Source organism: Heptranchias perlo, chromosome 2, assembly GCF_035084215.1.
Source record: "Heptranchias perlo isolate sHepPer1 chromosome 2, sHepPer1.hap1, whole genome shotgun sequence".
Classification (NCBI taxonomy): domain Eukaryota; kingdom Metazoa; phylum Chordata; class Chondrichthyes; order Hexanchiformes; family Hexanchidae; genus Heptranchias; species Heptranchias perlo.
The window spans coordinates 88,679,960-88,700,662 of NC_090326.1; the positions used below are offsets into that span (position 1 = coordinate 88,679,960).

At 41.5% G+C, this 20,703-nt stretch overlaps 1 protein-coding gene across 2 annotated transcripts in view; it reads left to right on the forward strand.

Moving 5' to 3' along the window:
* LOC137341081 (thrombospondin type-1 domain-containing protein 7A-like) overlaps positions 1-20,703 on the forward strand; it is a 368,227-nt gene that overhangs the window by 266,236 nt on the left and 81,288 nt on the right. For both annotated transcript variants that reach the window (XM_068003999.1, XM_068003992.1), the window contains 2 exons: positions 6,286-6,401; positions 11,439-11,571. In XM_068003999.1, the coding sequence (XP_067860100.1) occupies positions 6,286-6,401; positions 11,439-11,571 (249 nt within the window). The remainder of the gene's footprint in view (positions 1-6,285; positions 6,402-11,438; positions 11,572-20,703) is intronic.

A 20,703-nucleotide genomic window follows, 5' to 3' on the forward strand; every position in this document is an offset into this window, starting at 1 on the left:
CAACTTCTCGAAACGGGCTAAGCTTTAATAAGGATACCTCAGAGAACTGTGGCTAGCTGGGACAAAACACATAGCTGCACCCAGTTTGTGTTAATTCTATCCGTGCAGAATAACTCCTATGAGCATGGTACATTTGGCTTTCTAAACGGATTTATACCTCATTAAATAGGTTATTGACAATCATGAAGAAGAAAGTTGCAATGACAGACTCTGGATTATTAAATCTGTTTCTGTGCAGAAGACATTTGGGAGTCTGAGATTCTGGGAGCCATTCCCCAGAGTGCATTAATCTTAAAACATTGGCAGCCTTGAAAATTATGTAACAAGCCATTTGGAATCACTGTTTTGTGATTCCAACTATATTCTCCTTCACTTTTCACCAAGAGAAAAACATCTCAAACATGACCATAATTTCTGGTCCTAATCAGATATTTTATGAATATGGCTTCTCTGACAGTGCAGTAATTCAATTAAATTTTTTATCCCTTAATCTATCATTAGTACAATGGTTTACAATAATTATGAAATAGAATAATCCATATGGTTGCGAGTACTATGCATTTTGTGTTGCAGTATAAAGCACCATGACATTGTGACATCATTAGTTCTAACTAATCTTTCCTTCATGCTAAATGAATTTTAAATCATTTAATTTATTCAATTTTAATATATGTGCATTTACCCAATTACTGTTGGACAGTAATCAACGATAACTAGCCCAATAAATATGATCTGGGTTACCCTTATGGCCTAGAGCTATGTAAGAAAGTCATTAAGTGTGCAATGTATTTAAGAAAACCTAATCACCCAAAAGTGGCTGCATGTTCCTTTTCATTGTAGCACTGATATGAATTTCTTGTCTCCAGTTTAATCCCTCTTTTTGTTTAGCTTTGTTGATTATTTTCAATTTTTCTCTGCCTCTGTTTAGCTTGGAGGGATAGAATAGGGAAAGTCTATCCATTTTAAGAGTGGTCCTCATTTTCCAGAGTGTGGGGCCTGGGTAGCTAAAGGCCACCAATGGTAGCCAAGGGGAGGGGGATGAACAAGAGTAAGGGAGAGTTTGGGGGTTATAGCTCTGGAGGAGATTATAGGGATGTGCAGGGATCTAAACACAAGGGTGATAATTTCAAATTTGTGGCACTGGGAGTCAATGTAAGTCAGCAAGGACAGGTGATGGGCAAGTAGGACTTGGTGTGGGACAGGATACAGGAGCAGAGTTTTGGATGAGCTTTTGAAATTTGTCCTTTAGCTATTCTTCAAACAATGTTTGGAAAGCAACCAAGCTAAAGAGTAACATTCAAATAAAGTGACTACTTTATGCCTTCAAGTTAAAATCATTAATGAATGTATTAAAAAATACATAAGACAATTGCTTTGTTGTAAAATATCTTTTTTGTTTACAAACTTACTTTAGAAATTCCTGTTATTAAGAAAAAAATGTTAGGCAAAACATTTTCAAAACATGTTTTGAGTGATAGCAAAATGTAGTAAACAGGAAGTAAGCATGAAAATGGGAAGGACACATAAAAACAGGAAGTACAGGCTATGTAAAAGACTTCTAATAAATTTAACCCTGAAAATTCACAGACCAGCCATCCCAGGAATGACACCAAGATCACACCCTTTTAGCCATGATGTGGAGATGCCGGTGATGGACTGGGGTGGACAAATGTAAGGAATCTTACAACACCAGGTTATAGTCCAACAATTTTATTTTAAAATCACAAGCTTTCGGAGATTATCCCCTTCATGAATTCACCTGACGAAGGGGATAACCTCTGAAAGCTTGTGATTTTAAAATAAAATTGTTGGACTACACCCTTTTAGAGCAGCCACTTTTGACTCAGCAGATTTTTCTGTGGTCAGGGGAAGTCAAGAGTGGCCGCTGCACCACTAGGGATGCATCTAGGGCACCTGCCATTGGAAACATACTGGAAAGTCTACCAAAGGTCACATGGCTGGGGGAAGGGGGGTTGGGGAGGAGGCTGTCAGGGCCTCCTTGAAAACAACAGATGCCCCCAGCAACCCCTCCACAAATGGAATTATTTTACTTTTTTTTAAATCCACTTTTTTCAGGGCCCAGGCCTTGATCCTGGCATCCCTACTCCAGGCCCCGTGATCCGCTTTTAACAATGGGGGGAAGACAGATGCTCCATACCCACAAGACCATCTGGATTCTTCAGCACAAGGCTGGGATTTGGTGTATCCAGTTGTATGAAAACATCTGCATCAAGGAATAATCAAAAGTTTTGGTGTTGACACTTAAGAGGGTTAAAATCAGGAGTTTTAAACAACACAAGAGTTCTTTTAAAATCTGATGTGTGATGAGAATGAGGCCCAGTTTTCAGTCCCTGCTTGAGAGACAGGTTAGTGTAGTAGGTTTGTGGGAAGATTAAATAGACTTAATTCACTGGGAAATCTAACCCTTGCTTATCAAATTTACAGATTCATGTTCTAAAGCTGCACTTACAAAGGGTCACTGACTGATTATGGTCGCTTTCATTCTATGTGTATATGCTGATTTTTGTGCTTCATATTACTATTTATTTGTAAATAAAGATATTAGTTGTGTTAGTCTGCAAATCCCTGGTTCCTGTGGCAATATCTGCAATTTCAAAGAGAATTTGGTAGCACAGCGTAAGTGATATTAGTCAACAGATTGCTGCAAATGGGATAATTGTTAGCCCCTGGGGTGCTCCAGCTTCCAGATCATGAGACAAGGTTTACTTACAAGAAAAACTGATCATCGAGAGAGAGGCAGCTCTAAAAGAGACCTGAAACTGTAACAAATGTTAATTCCTTATACCTAGCTAACAGCTCTTATCAATTCTAGAATATATATTATAATTTTTCAACTTAGCTTAATTCTCTCAAAGGATGAGCAGTAAGTATTATCCCATGGGAGACAAAAAATAAAAATTCCATATGGAAATAGTATTTAACTTCAACAGCTGAAAATGAATGAAAACTTTGCAGTGTCAACTCCCACACATACATAGCATGCTCACAGTAAAATATGGTTCATTTTCTTTTGTTGAATTTCTACTTACCTTCCCCCCCAGAAAAATTGAAATCCATAAGATAAAAATATCTGCACTGGTAAAAGATGAATACTGGTCTTTTTTTAACCACTCATGAAAGGTTTTATAATAGTTAATGGGCTTATCACACCGAAGTGGAAAAACAAACTATTCATCTGTCACTGGTGAGCTCTTCTCTGTTCACGCCAGATTAGTTTGAAATGACACCAGACAAATTCTACACACATGCTGCTCCTGTTTTCATAAAGATGTAATGGCTTTTAATCTTTCATAAGGCTCACACAGATCAGATCGTCTAAGGAGGGCTGAAGGGTCAGATTATTCATGAAGAACTACAACTCTATCTTGATCCTGATGCATGTTGCCCAAGATGGGTTTTTTTTTCTAAACACCATAGATTAAACAGAGACACTTCTCATGAAAACTGCAAAGACGAAGCTCCTTGTACTCTCCTGATAAGTAGGGATTATCATTGTATAATGAAATCAATAAGAGAGCACCATAGGTCTTATCTACCTTCACCCATCTCTGTTGAAGAACACTTTACTTCATATCATTTGATTTTAACCTGACCTTCAGCACACTGAAGAAAAAAAATCAATATTTCACTTCAAAACATCAAAAGAGCACTAGCTTAGATTTCTCGATCAAATTTAAATGGAAAAACTGTTTTGATTGAATTGTTTTCATAAAATGTGCTCCTGAACTGCAACATTGACACAAATTCATTTCATGTTTCAAAGAAAAAGAAAATTGCCTTGAAATTCCACTTGGTGGTGGTGGTGGGGGAGGGGTCCTCGAATCTCCAGCCTTAACTTCAGTGAGTGATTGGCAGAACCACCAGGGAAAGAGCTGAAAACGGTCATTACCGCTGTTTCTCTAGGGGGCTCCACCGATCTCCCTCCGAAGCTACGGCTGGAGATTGGGAGAACCTTAGTGGAAGTTCAGGGCCAACATATTTTTACAATGAAGCATAAAAAGGTGCATCACAGTTCTACAGTTCCAAACTACTATGTATATAAGTTGTTTTTTATATGCTTTGTGGTTCACGGGATTATAAAAGGAGTCGTGATTAAACTGGAAGAGAGAACATTGCATACCAATACAAATGAAATCATTTGACAATATATCACTGTTTGTGTTCCAGGCGGGCACAATCATATAATTTTGGTTTTTTGCTCATTGAAAACTAAGGTGATTAATTTCTTTTGGTTAATAGATTTGCAAAAAATTCCTCTGTGTGCTCCCTTAACACCATAATTAAATTATATAGCATGCACAGCACAGAAACAGACCATTCGGCTCAACAAGTCTATGCCGGTGTTTATGCTCCACATGAGCCTCCTCCCTCCCTACTTCATTTCACTGATTAAAATAAATAGCAATAGAATTTTTTTACAAATGTGTTAAACAACAACAACATTTATACAGTACCCCCCACATAGAAAAACACCTCACAGCACTTTAAAAGGGAGAGAAGACGATGCAGAGTGAGAGAAAGGAAGGGATTAAGGAGGAGAACAAAGACATGGTTAAAAAGGTTTTAAGTAGGATTTTGAATCAAGAGAGACAGCGGCAGACAGGTGACTTGGCTTGAGAGAGAGTTCCAAAGTGCAGCAGCATAATGAAAAGCGAGCAGTAATCCAGAGTTGGAGGAGCAGATTGTATGGATTGGGACATAAGGCTGGAGAAGGTGGCTGAGAGCAAGACTCTGGACGCACTTGAAAATGAGGTCATGGACCTTGAAATCGATGGATGAACTCTGGAGGTGGAAAACCAATGGAGCTTAGAGAAATTTAAAGCCCTTTAAGAAAATTAAGGCTAGAAATTACTGTTGTTGAAATTAGAAGATGGACACTGAATGCACATGCATAACATTCTTCTGTAAACTATCTTAATTGAGGCATTACTCTATTTATTTTGAACATTAACCCCTCCATCAAAACAACGGTCAGAGGAATGTTATATGAACGCTTCACCCATAAGTATCACCAACAGCCATTGTAACCTTTAAAGAAACATTTATGTGTTAGTAAAATATATATTTCCAATTATAAAAGTGAGCTCCCTACATAAAGTACAATTGCAGAAATAAGCCCTCGCTGTTTGAAGGAAAAATATCATTAGTGCAATAATTTTAACTTTTGTGATTAATTTACCTGGGTAGTCAGTCTAAATGTATTGATTGAACACAGTGAAAGGTAATACTAAAATATCTCCATAATAAACATGATTTTGTACTGAAAACAATAACTATTGGCTGTGTTTATGACTTAAACTGAGTAATGACTTTGCTGGAAGGAATGTCATGTCGTAATCTGACAAGTCTTTGCAGGCTTTATGTCAAATGTTTTTTTTTACTTTAGTAGCTGAATTAAAACACTCTAGGTAGACAATATCCAATAAACCGTTTAATTAATTCAGGAACTCTAGCAGGAACCTTGATAATACTATGTGCAGGGTTCTCATAGGAAATGGCCTTATGAATGTCTGACCTAATAGAACAACAATCTGTAGGCAGGTCAAAACCCCTTCTACCCAGCTGACAGGATTACAATGAGCTTGTGAAATGAGTAAAGTGCTGCATTTGAATTATATGTCCGCCTTTCCTTCACTAGCACTTATTAGAATCCAAAGAGTTTGTGTGATTGATTTCAGTTTTCTCTTGGTTGAAGGAGCTCAGTTATCTCCCAAATCAATCTTGCATGGCAAAAAGCTCTATTTGTAAACACAGATGTATGTGGTTACATCACTTTCTATCACCTTGTACATTGATCTGGGGGCCATTTACAGTAATAGCTCAAACTAAATAACAGAGTAATAATAAAAATCATTGGGAGCAGTCTAATCTGTAGCAAACAAAAGGCTTACCTTAATAGACACAATTTGTGTTGTTGGTTGCACAATGCTAATTGTCCTAATTTAAATTTTCTGAACCAGAAGGAACCTTTCTGTGTTAGTTTTCTCATGGTAGCAACTTTCATGGTTAGTATTAAGCTAAGTGGTAGGAAGATAAGGGATTCTCCTTGTAGTACATCTATACCAACAGATCTTATCAATGTAAATTGTGACTTTCCCTTTTTAAGAAATATTTAGGAAATAACCATGATAATCTGTATTTAGTTTTGTTTTTTTAAATTAAGACTGTGTGAAAAATATATTGGACAATATACTGATTGATTCCATTTTAAAATATTGATACCTTGCTTCTAAAGAACTAACAAAACATTATTTTTTACTTCAGATGTCCTGAAAGTCTACGACCAGACACAGTGAGACCCTGTCTCCTACCATGTAGAAAAGACTGCATTGTAACATCTTACAGTCACTGGACACCTTGTCCTTTATCATGTAAAGAAGGTGAGTAATGACAAGTTTGTTACATTACAGCTATAAATGCGCAGGTTTCATACTGAAACGGAGTACAAAGAGCACACGCTCTTGATCCCCAATTCCATAATCTAGAAATTCATACACTATAGCCCAGATTTCACCCCCCGCGCCCAATGAGAATGGGGCAGGTGAAGGGTTAAAATATCGTCAGTGTAGCATTCACCTTGTCCATGCCATTTTAACAGAGGGCGAAGGCTTAATTGAATTGCCAGAGTCAAGGCATGATGACGTCATTCAGACCCCAGCGCCATTTTAACTAGTGTTAGCAAGGTCAGCGCCTGATGTGGGCCTCACCAGGGAAACCTGGCATCAAGGAGCAGCAGGCCTAGAAGAGGGCCGAGAAGGTGAGTTTATTTTTTTCAGGTATCCTTGTGGGCTGGAAGGAACGGGAGTGCTACTTTATGTCCCACAAAGTAACTGGGTCTCCCCTGCCCTGGGTTTCGCCTCCCCTCCCTGGCTGTGATTGCCTCTGCTCCGCCCCCCACTTGCTCCCAATCCACTTATTTCTCCCCAGCAGAAGCCTCCTGTCGTGCTCGACTCGCTCTTGCCCGCCAGCCTCACGCCATTGACGTGGGTTCAGGTGGGAGTCGGGCCTGGTGTATTTAAATGAGGCCCGGGTGTTAAAATGCCTCAGGCCTCACGTCAACGGGCCAGGGTGAGCCGAACATTCACCCCACCGGCCCCACGCTCACCCCTCACCTTGAATTTAAAATCAGGGCTTATAATTAATGAATTAGGTTGTTTCAGTAAAATACACAGGCCGGAAAATTCCTCAGAACTGCTCCCACTCTGCAGGCATTACTCCGCTGGAAGTGCAGCCAAAACCTTGTTTATGTGCATAAACCGGGTTTGTGTCACACCTCCAGTGAAGTAGCACTAGCAGATTGTTAGATTATATTTTATGGTAGAGGAAGATTAGCTGACGTGGTGAATTAAAGATTGTCCTTTCGCCTCTAGCATTGGAGTTCAAATCTAATCTGCATTGATGAGAACTTTAAGCAGTGGAGATAATGGGGGAAGAAACAAATGCTGGAAATCTGAAATAAAAACAGAAAATGCACAGCAGTATGACAGCATCTGAAAAGGGAAAATATGGATTAGCATTTTAGATGAGGACCTTAAACACCCTAGAATCAGGGATGACAAAAATTAACCAAACAGTTAAAAACTGAACTATGGGGTATTGGATGCAGTAGTGGGCTGGAGTACTTTCCTTAGATTTGTTTTGCACACGGTCCTTTTGCCTCTAGGACCATGGTATGAATCCCATGAAGACTGATGGGTTGAAAATTTGCTCTCTTTCTGCTGTCCAAAGCTAAATGAGTTTTGAAGTTTCAGTCCTAGTGAGCACAAGTCCACAGCAAGATTCATACTAAATTGGCATTTGTATTCCAAGACATTGGTGTGGGAAATGGAAAAATAATGCTAGTCTAGTGGGATATGTACTTATGAAAGTTGGGTTCAATTCATTTGTTGATATACTGGAAAGGCAGATTTACTCTACACCTAATCTGTGCTATACCTGACATAAGAATGGTTGATGTCTTCATTTGTGTCAGTAGTAGAAAAGGGTTCTACTCCCTGTGTAGACCATCCTTTTAACACTGGCACTTGGGTTTGAAACCGACACAGGCAGATGGGAGGAATATTTCCTCTTTCTGCCTGGCTGCAAAGAGTTAAATTTTATGAATTTGTGCTTCTGCTGTGGAGCCCATCAGGAGCACAAATCAGGAATTCAAGCACACGGATCAACGGGCCGCACAGGACTTACAGCCTATTGAAATGAATGGACCTTTTGACTTCCTTGTCTAAATTCCCAATGCGGGCTCCAGGTGGGCAAAGATCCATGTCTGCAGCAGAAATTTGTAATTTTTTAATCTTTATATGAAAACTCTGTCATAATTCGAGTAAGTACAGAAGGAAGACTATTAATTATTTATTCATATTGTGGATTTATATGTATTCTTTATATATAAAAATATATAAATAAAGAAGTAATGGCCTGCCTTCTGTATTTACTGGAATTATGCCACTGAGTTTTAATTTTCCAGAACTGCTTTGATTTAAAAAATGTCTTCAACGTATTGTACAAATGTAAAAGAATTTCAAACCTTAAATCGTTCTCTTGATTTTCCCTTCGTGTGTCCTGAGCTGTATCCTTTGATGATCATTTATCTCATATGACTGGTCTTTCTATAATTTGTTCTTGTATGGGTGATTGACTTTTCATTCTCCAAAAGAAGCATGCATAAAACAGAGCTTTCATCATATTAGACTGCACGTATCGTTTCTCACGACAGCATCACTACATTTTTTGCATTATAAAGCTGGCACTAAATGAGTCACAGACCTTTTCCACCTTATACATGATGGGCTTCAGCAACCAAATCATCTTTTCATATGCTGACAGCATGATTAAATGTTCCTATTTTAAAGAACTGGATATGTTTTTTTATCCTATTCAAATCAGTTGAAATTTTAAACTTGTGCCACCAATCCCACAACTGCTAACTCCTTTCTGTTCATTGTAAACATGTGTGACCTAAATAGCATTTTATATTAGTGTCTACTTTGATATTTTTTGCTGTTCTACACCTTATGTAGTCTCTTCAGCTCTTTCATACTTTTCTTCATGTTCCCTATTTTATTTCACTTGTGTCTGCCTGAAAATTATTCAAGTGTTTGGGATTCTGCGAATAATGGAGTAGAAATTGGACGTCTTTGCGCCTGCTTGACGGGTGTAAAAAGGCACGAGAGCCAATTTTGGGGACCAACATCCTGCACACAAAGGACGCCTGAAAAACATCAGACTTGATATTGGGTCGGGTCATTTTTCTGGTGACCCTAGTGGCCGCCTAAATTAGGCGATAGGCCCCTTCTATATTGGTTGGTTGGCGAGCAGCGGAGCAGGTGCCTGGCCTACTCCGCTAATAATTTTTCAGCGGCCCCTGTGGCCACCAAGGAAATGTAAGTTTATGTTTTAAAAAATAAATCAGAAATCGCTACCGTGGAGTCAGGAGGATCAGGAGTGCTCCCCCGACTCCACAGCACTCGCGATCATCCCCAGCCTTTGCCTGCTCCATCTCCTGCTCCCCTCCCCCCAACTTTCCTGGACATGCATTCATCTTTGGAAAAGGGCGAGCTGACTGGAGAGATACCACAGGCGCCGGGAGTTCTCCCAAATTAAGCAAATAAGGTACGAGGGACAATTTCAGGGTGTTTCTGGGCCTCCTGGTTGGGGTGCTTGCTGTCAGTGCACTGTTGGTTATGGACTCAAAAATGGGCCTTAATCAATTTCCACCCCTCGGTAGATTTTTGTCCAGTGCCTGGCTGGTAATCTGGCAGAATGGATCAGGCTGCTGAACCCACCTGCTTTTCATTCCATTGATTTCAATGAGATGACAATCAGTCAAATTGCTGAAGGTGATCAGCTCCACCTGATTAGCACCCATGTGGTGAAGACAAAAATCTACCGATATATATATATAAATACATACACACATATACACGTTCTTCCTTTCCAGCTGCTGACACTACAGGGTACACTTTGTGAGGTGAGGCTCCCAGCACAGAGTCTTGCTCAATGGAGCGTAGATCAGAGATTCAAATACCAAGGTCAGTGCACACGATTTGCAGCGTGCTCAATATTCTTCTCATTAAAATGTGCATCACAAGAAAATTGGGAACGCCATGAATCAAGTGCACTGAGTTCTGAACCTAGTTTTCCAACCCGCATTCCCATCATGGAAGATCCCATACTGGTAATAAAATTTACTAGAAAAAATCCAAAGGTGGATTGAAATACATAAATTCTTTGGACCTATTCTTGCCATGGGATTAAAAGAATAAAGTAACATTAGCGGTGATTCTGTGATCCAGTGCTAGCAAGGAGCGCATCTCGGGAAACCTTGGGTATGCAGCCATGATTTTCCATCCATTAAAATTACTAATAGACTGAACACCACAGGCTGCTTCCCCACCATTTCCCAAGGCGCACTCCCGTGAGTGTGGCTCTCCACTGGGATCACCAGATTTCAGAATCATCTGTATTTTCACACGTGCATAGCATTTTTTTACTAAAGACATAGGCTATCTTAATTATCCAAACTGGATCAAAATTTTGCTTTTTCCTTAATTTAATGTACACAATATAATTTCCTGGGCTCTCAGATTTGTTTTGACTTCATCTATAGTGCAAGGTTAATGTTAATTAGTTGGCTGAATGATTACGTTCTGATTTTTGTATTGATTTATTAGCTGAGTAGTTTTATTCGCACCACTGACAAATGTTACTACTTCTTTATAGGGACTAGGGTAAATTTTACAAATTAGCACTCGCATATCAGAGTTTCACACAATGACAGCACAAATCAAGTGCAGAGGTCAGTGTGCCCATCACATTTTTCCATTCATTAAAATTAATGGATGGAGAATTCTGTGGGGCACACTGATCTTTGCCTCAAATTCCCCAATATCATAGAATAATACAACACAGCAAAAGGCCAATCGGCCCATTGTGACTGTGCCGATTCTTTGAAAGGTGGGGATGCAGCCCATGACGTTCAGTCTATTAATTAGTCCCACTCCCCTGCTCTTTCCCATAGCCCCTGCAAATTTTTCCTTTTCAAGTATATATTCAATTTCCTTTTGAAAGTTAATATTGAATCTTCTTCCACCACCCTTTCAGGTAGTGCATTCCAGATTATAACAACTCGCTGAATAAAAAAAATTCTCTTCATCTCACCCTTGGTTCTTTTGCCAATTATCTTAAATCTGTGTCCTCTGGTTACCAATCCTCCTGCCAGTGGAAACAGTTTTTCCCTATCTATTATGGCAAAATCTTTCATATATGCTCCTTTTGAACAAAGCTCTGCACTGGAAGTGCAAAGTCCTAAAATTAACAAGTGGAAAATGGCAGTCTACAAGTAGGTGTCTGATTACTACTCATGCTGCATGCAATCAATTTCTCGTTTATTAACCATTGCAATATTTCATTACTTGCAGGAGATGACACTGTAGCAAAACAATCCCGTCATCGTGTCATCATTCAATTCCCATCAAATGGAGGGCGTGATTGTCCTGACACACTCTTTGAGGAGAAGGACTGCGAGACCCCTCATGTCTGTAGTAATTACAGGTAAAAAATGTCCAACAGGTGGAATATAATCTAACCAGGTCTGACTCGCATTTTGATCAATTTATACAACTTCCTAATGTGGTTTTCATTAAAAAGTTAACATTTTACAAATATTCCAAGCTTTCCCATTCTCTACATAAAAAGGTAGCAAGGACCAAGAAGGTCCCATTTTTGAACCCTAGTCAGAGCTGACCTCAGCCCAGTGGGTACACAGCCATTGGTCCCAAGACTCACAAGCAGAGGAGAGAAAAAATCGGCAAACATTCCGGCTTCTCATTGTTCGATAGGATGTACAGCACAGAATCAGGCCATTTGACCCAACAGGTCCATGTCAGTGTTTATGCTCCACACGAGGCTTCTCCCTCCTTACTTCATCTAACCCTATCAGCATATCCTTCTATTCCTTTCTTCCTCATGTGTTTAACAAGCTACCCATTAAATGTATCTATGCTAGTCGCCTCAACCACTCCTTGTGGTAGCAAGCTGCAAGTTCTAACCACTCTCTGGGTAAAGAAGTTTCTCCTGAATTCCATATTGGATTTATTAGTGACTATCTTATATTTATGGCCCCTAGTTCTGGTCTCCCCTGCAAGTGGAAACATCTTCCCAATGTCTACCCTATCAAACCCTTTCATAATCCTAAAGACCTTTATCAGGTCACCCCTAAGTCTTCTCTTGTCTAGAGAAAAGAGCCCCAGCCTGTTCAATCTTTCCTGATAGGTATAACCTCTCAGTTCTGGTATCATTATAGTAAATCTTTTTTGGACTTTCTCCAGTGCCTCAATATCCTTTTTATAATATGGAGACTAGAGCTGTTCACAGTACTCCAATTGTAGTCTAACCAAGCTTCAATACAAGTTTAACATAACTTCTCTGCTTTTCAATTCTATCCCTCTGGAAAGGAACCCCAGTGCTTTTTTTATGGCCGTTGCTATTTTCAGCAATTTGTGTATCTGTACCCCCAGATCCTTCTGCTCCTCTACCCCATTTAGACTCTTATTATCCAAGCAGTATGTGGCCCCCTTATTCTTCCTACCAAAATGCAGTACCTCAAACTTATCTACATTGAAATTCATTTGCCAATTACACGCCCATTCTGCAAGTTTGTTAACATCTTCCTATATTTTATTGCAGTCTTCCTCAGTATTAACTATACCTCCCAATTTGGTGGCAAATTTTGAAATTGTACTTCCAATTCCCAAGTCCAAATCATTTATGTAAATTGTGAACAACAGTGGTCCCAGCACCGATCCTTGTGGAACATCACTCCCACCTTTTGCCTGTCAGTTTAATCCCTACATTCTGTTTTCTGTTTTGGAGCCAGCTTGCTATCCATTCTGCTACTTGTCCCCTGACTTTTTTTTTATTAGTTCATGGGATGTGGACGTCGCTGGCAAGGCTAGCATTTTTTGCCCATCCCTAATTGCCCTTGAGAAGGTGGTGGTGAGCTGCCTTCTTGAACCGCTGCAGTCCATGTGGTGAAGGTTCTCCCATTGTGCTGCTGGGTAGGGAGTTCCAGAATTTTGACCCAGCGACGATGAAGGTACGGCGATATATTTCCAATTCTGGATTGTGTGTGACTTGGAGGGGAACATGCATGTGTCTGCTGCTCTTGTCCTTCTAGGTGGTAGAGGTCGCGGGTTGGGAGGTGCTGTCGAAGAAGCCTTGGTGAGTTGCTGCATTGCATCCTGTGGATAGTACGCACTGCAGCCACGGTGCGCCGGTGGTGAAGGGAGTGAATGTTTAGAGTGGTGGATGGGGTGCCAATCAAGCGGGCTGCTTTGTCCTGGATGGTGTCGAGCTTCGAGAGTGTTGTTGGAGCTGCATTCATCCAGGCAAATGGAGAATATTCCATCACACTCCTGACCTGTGCCTTGTAGATGGTTGAAAGGCTTTGGGGAGTCAGGAGGTGAGTCACTCGCCGCAGAATACCCAGCCTCTGACCTGCTCTTGTAGCCAGAGTATTTATGTGGCTGGTCCAGTTAAGTTTCTGGTCAATGGTGACCCCCAGGATGTTGATGGTGGGGGATTCAGCGATGGTGATACCATTGAATGTCAAGGGGAGGTGGTTAGACTCTCCCTTGTTGGAGATGGTCATTGCCTGGTACTTGCCTGGCGCGAAAGTTACTTGCCACTTATTAGCCAAAGCCCGGATATTGTCCAGGTCTTGCTGCATGTGCTGGGCACGGACTGCTTCATTATCTGAGGGGTTGCGAATGGAACTGAACACTGTGCAATCATCAGCGAACATCCCCATTTCTGACCTTATGATGTAGGGAAGGTCATTGATGGAACAGCTGAAGATGGTTGGGCCTAGGACACTGCCCTGAGGAACTCCTGCAGCAATGTCCTGGGGCTGAGATGATTGGCCTCCAACAACCACTGCCATCTTCCTTTGTGCTAGGTATGACTCCAGCCACTGGAGAGTTTTCCCCCTGATTCCCATTGACTTCAATTTTACTAGGGCTCCTTGGTGCTGCACTCGGTCAAATACTGCTTTGATGCCAAGGGCAGTCACTCTCACCTCGCCTCTGGAATTCGGCTCTTTTGTCCATGATTGGACCAAGGCTGTAATGAGGTCTGGAGCCGAGTGGTCCTGGCGGAACCCAAACTGAGCAACGGTGAACAGGTTATTGGTGAGTCAGTGCCACTTGATAGCACTGTCAACGACACCTTCCATCACTTTGCTGATGGTTGAGAGTAGGCTGATGGGGTGGTAATTGGCCGGATTGGATTTGTCCTGCTTTTTGTGGACAGGACATACCTGGGCAATTTTCCACATTGTCGGGTAGATGCCAGTGTTGTAGCTATACTGGAACAGTTTGGCTAGAGGTGTGGCTAGTTCTGGAGCACAAGCCTTCAGCACTACAGCTGGGATGTTGTCGGGGCCCATAGCCTTTGCAGTATCCAGTGCATTCAGCCGTTTCTTGATATCACGTGGAGTGAATCAAATTGGCTGAAGACTGGCTTCTGTGATGGTGGGGATATCAGGAGGAGGCTGAGATGGATCATCCACTCAGCACTTCTGGCTGAAGATGGTTGCAAACGCTTCAGCCTTGTCTTTTGCACTCACATGCTGGACTCCGCCATTATTGAGGATGGGGATGTTTACAGAGCCTCCTCCTCCCGTTAGGTTTTTAATTATCCACCACTGATCACGACTCGGTGTGGCAGGACTGCAGAGCTTTGATCTGATCCGTTGGTTGTGGAATCGCTTAGCTCTGTCTATAGCATGTTGCTTCCGCTGTTTAGCATACATGTAGCCCTGTGTTGTAGCTTCACCAGGTTGGCACCTCATTTTTAGGTACTCCTGGTGCTGCTCCTGGCATGCTCTTCTACACTTCTAATTGAACCAGGGTTGATCCCCTGGCTTGTTGATAATGGTAGAGTGAGGAATATGCCGGGCCATGAGGTTACAGGTTGTGCTGGAATACAAATCTGCTGCTGCTGATGGCCCACAGCACCTCTTGGATGCCCAATTTTGAGCTGCAAGAGGATTTGAGTACAGGAGCAAAGATGTCTTACTGCAGTTATACAGGGCCTTGGTGAGACCATACCTGGAGTATTGTGTGCAGTTTTGGACTCCTTACCTAAGAAAGGATATATTTGCCATAGAGGGAGTGCAGCGAAGGTTCACCAGACTGATTCCTGGGATGGCAGGACTGTCGTATGAGGAGAGATTGGGTCGACTCGGCCTGCATTCACTTGAGTTTAGAAGAATTAGAGGGGATCTCATTGAAACATATAAAATTCTGACAGGGCTAGACAGACTGGATGCAGGGAGGATGTTTCTCCTGGCTGGGGGGTCCAGAACAAGGGTCACAATCTCAGGATTCAGAGTAGGATATTTAGGACTGAGATGAGGAGAAATTTCTTCACTCAGAGGGTGGTGAACCTGTGGAATTCTCTACCACAGAAGGCTGTGGAGGCCAAGTCACTGAATATATTTAAGAAGGCGCTAGATAGATTTCTAGACACAAAAGGCATCAAGGGCTATGGGGAGAGAGCGGGAATGTGGTATTGAGGTAGAGGATCGGCCATGATCATATTGAATGGCGGAGCAGGCTCGAAGGGCTGAATGGCCTACTCCTGCTCCTATTTTCTGTGTCTATGTTTCTATGTTAGAAGTACAGTGCTCTTTCTTGTTTCTGGCTATTTTCTATGTGAAATATAATGAAACCCCTGGCACTAATGTGTCAGTTACCTGAATGATAAAGTAAGGAGTTAGCATTGTGAACAAGAAGGGAGGGCATGCCAGTCACAGGTGGAAGAGACTGGCCACTTTTAGGACCATCCACTTGAGATTAATGGAGTACTGCTGTCAAAGTGATTTTATGACCAAAAGCATTTATCAGTCCCCCGTGAAAGATGAATCCATGTATATGTCACAACTAATTCCAAGGTCAAAACCTTGGCTGGCTTCTAATTCTGATTTTCTTTTCCATCTGTAAAACTTAATAAACTGGCTATCTAAATCAAAAGCAAAATACTGTGGATGCTGGAAATCTGAAATAAAAACAGAAAAAGCTGGAAAAGCTCAGCAAATGAGGTGGCATCTATGGAGAAAGAAACAGAGTTAACGTTTAGGTCGAAGACCTTTCGTCAGAACTGGAAGATGTTAAAGAGTTAAAGTTTTTAAGCAAGTACAGAGTCAGAGAAAGTGGTGGGGAGGAAAGAACAAAAGGGAAGGTCTGTGATAGGGTAGTGGGCACGAGTGATTAAATGACAAAAGGGATGATGGTACAAGGCAAGGAGGGTGATAGTGGGACAAGTAAAGAAACAAAAGATGGGTCTAGACCAACAGTAAATGGCAACATCAGAACCATTACCAGCATTAGCTGACCGAAAAAATGGCAGCAATGATTATGATCTGAAGTTATTGAAATCATTGTTGAATCCGGAAGGTTGTAAATTGCTTAAACGAAAGAGGAGATGCTGTTCCTCAAGCTTACGTTAAGCTTCATTGGAACAGTGTAAAAGGCCGAGGACAGAGTGCGAATGGGACGGAGAATTAAAATGGCAAGCGACCGACAGGTCAGGGTCACGCCTGCGGACAGAGAGGAGATGTTCAGCAAAGTGATCATCCAATCTGCGTTTGGTCTTCCCACTGTAGAGGAGACTGCATGGTGAGCAGCGAATACAGTATACTAAATTGAAAGAAGTACAAAATTTGTCCATGTGGTTGATAGTAAGGAGGAAAGCTGTAGACTGCAGGAAGATATCAATGGACTGGTCAGGTGGGCAGAAAAGTGGCAAATGGAATTCAATCCAGAGAAGTGTGAGGTAATGCATTTGGGGAGGGCAAACAAGGCAAGGGAATACACAATAAATGGGAGGATAGTGAGAGGTGTAGAGGAACTAAGGGACCTAGGAGTGCATGTCCACAGATCCCTGAAGGTAACAGGACAGGTAGATAAGGTATACAGGATACTCTTCTTTATTAGCCAAGGCATAGAATATAAGAGCAGGGAGGTTATGCTAGAACTGTATAAAACATTGGTTAGGCCACAGCTTGAGTACTGTGTACAGTTCTGGTCACCACATTACAGGAAAGATGTGATTGCACTAGAGAGGGTACAGTGGAGATTTACGAGGATGTTGCCAGGACTGGAGAATTTTAGCTATGAGAAAAGATTGGATAGGCTGGGGTTGTTTTCTTTGGAACAAAGGAGGCTGAGGGGAGATTTAATTGAAGTATGTAAAATTATGATGGGACTAGATAGAGTGGATAGGGAGAACCTATTTTCCTTAGCAGAGGGGTCAGTGACCGGGGGCATAGATTAAAAGTAATTGGTAGAAGAATTAGAGGGGAGCTGAGGAGAATTTTTTTCACCCAGAGGGTGGTGGGGGTCTGGAACTCACTGCCTGAAAGGGTGGTAGAGGCAGAAACCCTCAACTCATTTAAAAAGTAATTGGATGTGCACTTGAAGTGACATAACCTACAGGGCTGGAAAGTGGGATTAAGCTGGATAGCTGTTTTTCGGCTGGCATGGACACGATGGGCCGAATGGCCTCCTTCTGTGCCATAACTTTCTATGATTCTATGAAACCGCTGTTTCACCTGGTAGGAGTGTTTGGGACCCTGGGCGGTGGGAAGGGTGGAGGTGAAAGGGCAGGTGTTGCATCTCCTACGCTCACATGGGAAGGTTCTGTTGGGAGGAGGGTGAGTGTTGGGGTGATGGAAGAGTGGACCAGGGTGTCGCGGAGGTAGTGGTCCCTTTGGAATGCTGAAAGGGGAGGGGAGCGGAAGATGTTTTTGGTGGTGGAATCGCACTGGAGGTCGAGGAAATGGCAGAGGATGATACGTTGAATGTGGAGGCTGGTGGGGTGGAAGGTGAGGACAAGGGGGACCCTATCATGGTTCTGGGAGGGAAGGGAAGGGGTGAGAGCAGGAGTGCGGGAAATAGAACGGACATGGTCGAGGGCCTTGTCAACTACAGTAGAGGGGAATTTTCGGTTGAGGAAAAAGGAAGACATATCAGAAGCACTGGTGTGGAAGGTGGCATCATCAGAACAGATGTGATGGAGATGGAGAAACTGGGAGAAGGGAATAGAGTCCTTATAGGAAGCGGGATGGGAGGAAGTAATCAAGGTAGCTGTGGGAGTCGGTGGGCTTATAATAGATATTGGTTGACAGCCTATCCAGAAATGGAGGTAGAGAAGTCGAGGAAGGGAAGGGAAGAGTTGGAGATGGACCATGTGGATATTGGAAGCAAAGTTGATGAAATTTTCCAGTTCGGGGCGAGAGCAGGAAGCAACACCGATACAGTCATCTATGGCTGGCTATCTATCTTGTTTAAATGCTGTTTAAATGCTATCTAGCACCGAAACGACAAATCACTTCTTTAGTTCCCAGTACAAACATATGTTTATTTGTTTTGTTTGTGCTATGAAAAGCATCAGTCCTACTTAAAGACAAAAGACAAGCTCAGAGTTCTTTCTGTTTTGCTTCCTGATTGAGGGATATGATACATTAAAATATGATGCACTGATATAGGAAGTTGTACAAGATAAATCTAATTGAATTCACTATGCCAGAAACCAGGTTATGTTTATACAATTTAAACTCATATTGATCAGAGGATGTTCTTAAGAAGGGTAATTGACCCATTAGAACTTATTATATGCATGTTTATATAATGTACAAATCTGTGTTCTTCTTATTACTAATTAATTCTAAATAAATATATTAGTTGCGTTAGTATGTAAATGATCATATCCTCTATTTGAAAGAGAGTTTAATAGCATAGATCAAGACTATGTTAAATCTAGTATGCGGATTACTGCGTGGGGTAATTCATAATTCTTTGGGTTCATACCTCTTTGAAAATAGATGATAGAAAAGTACAGCTTCCAGATCATAGGGGACCTGGACCATTGAGTGAGAAGACCGTTCTATAAAAAACAAAATTAAATTGGTTAATGAGCTTGTTGTTTGTAGTTGTGCACAGTGATTATATAGAAGTATATCGAGTCTACAGCACAGAAACAGGACATTCGGCCCAACTGGTCTATGCTGGTGTTCATGTTCCACAAGAACCTCCTCCCACCTCTCTTCATCCAACCCTATCAGCTTATCATGCTTATCTAGTTTCCCCCTAAATGCATCCATGCTATTCACCTCAACTACTCCTTGTGGTAGCGAGTTCCACATTCTTACCACTCTTTCGGTAAAGAAATCTTGATCTTACAAAACTGCAGCATGGTGAAGGAGCCACATTTGGGTTGAAAAATCACTAGACTAGATTTTGACTTTGTGCGATAGTGTAAATTGATTGATAGCGAATTGGCAGCCCGTTTTACATCTCTCCCAAGGTGACCTCAATGGAAATAAAAATCTGGGCGAGATGTAAAACGGGCTGCCAATTCGCTATCACCCATTTTACACTGTCGCACAAAGTCAAAATCTACCCCACTGTGTGATATTAACACATGAGATTCTGAAGTTTCTTTGTGTCTTATTTCAATGAAGGCACTAACACCACTGTTAAAATAGCACATCAATGGGAATTGCATACTCTCGCATCAATCCCTTTGGGATTTTGGCAATGAAGTATTGACATACAATAGTGCAAAAGTCAGCCATAGAATTGATTTAATTATCGGTTTGCAACACCAACATTTCCTATTTGACTGTTACTTAGGAGGTGGAGTCGAGATTTAGCTAATTTGGAAGAAGACCAAACTTCTTAAGAAACATATCTTCATTCCATTCCACACACAGGAAACAAACTATAGTCACATGAGGTCATCTCTTCCCTGATATTCCTGTGAAATTGTACTACACTGATTCAAAAGCAAGTACCCATATCATACCAATGCATGTCACAGTGCATTGGTATGATATGGGTACTAAAATACTATTCACGAATAACATTCTGCCCTGATGTATAGGATCCTGACTGTCAGAGCGTTAACCTTAATATGGTGGAAGGAGTCGAGATGGGGTGGGGAAGAAAGAAGATTGTTAATTCCTTCTCTTCCATCACTGATTCAGGTCCTGCAGCTATTCCAATAGTTGTGACTTTTTCTTTCCACAGACTCCTTGGTGGTTACAATAGACAATGCTAATTAGCTCCACGTCACCTAAGGTGTCTATGATTTGTAGTGCTTGTTAGATCACGGGATAATTTATCGTCGTTCGTCCTATCAAAGAAGACGGCCAGAATATCATCTCAATTTTTGCAGTGAGGTCTTTGGTGACTGATGAGACCTATTTTTGCTTAGAATGAGCGTCTGCAGGTTGAACAGTAGATCCTGGATACACCTGGTTGGAATCTTGATTTTTCAAGCGAGATGTCCTCAGCAGGCGTTTACATTCAGCATCGACAATGTGTGACGGGCCTCATTTTAAAGGGGGTACGGGAACAGGGAGACCTGAGGATATACGTACACAAATCTTTGAAGGTGGCAGGACAAGTTGAGGAGGCTGTTAAAAAGGCATATGGGATCCTGATTAATAGAGGCATAGAGTACAAAAGCAAGGAAGTTATGCTGAACCTTTATAAAACATTGGCTAGGCCCCAGCTGGAGTATTGTGTGCAATTCTGGGCACCACACTTTAGGAAGGATGTCAAGGCCTTAGAGAGGGTGCAGCGGAGATTTACTAGAATTTTTTTTTATTATTCGTTC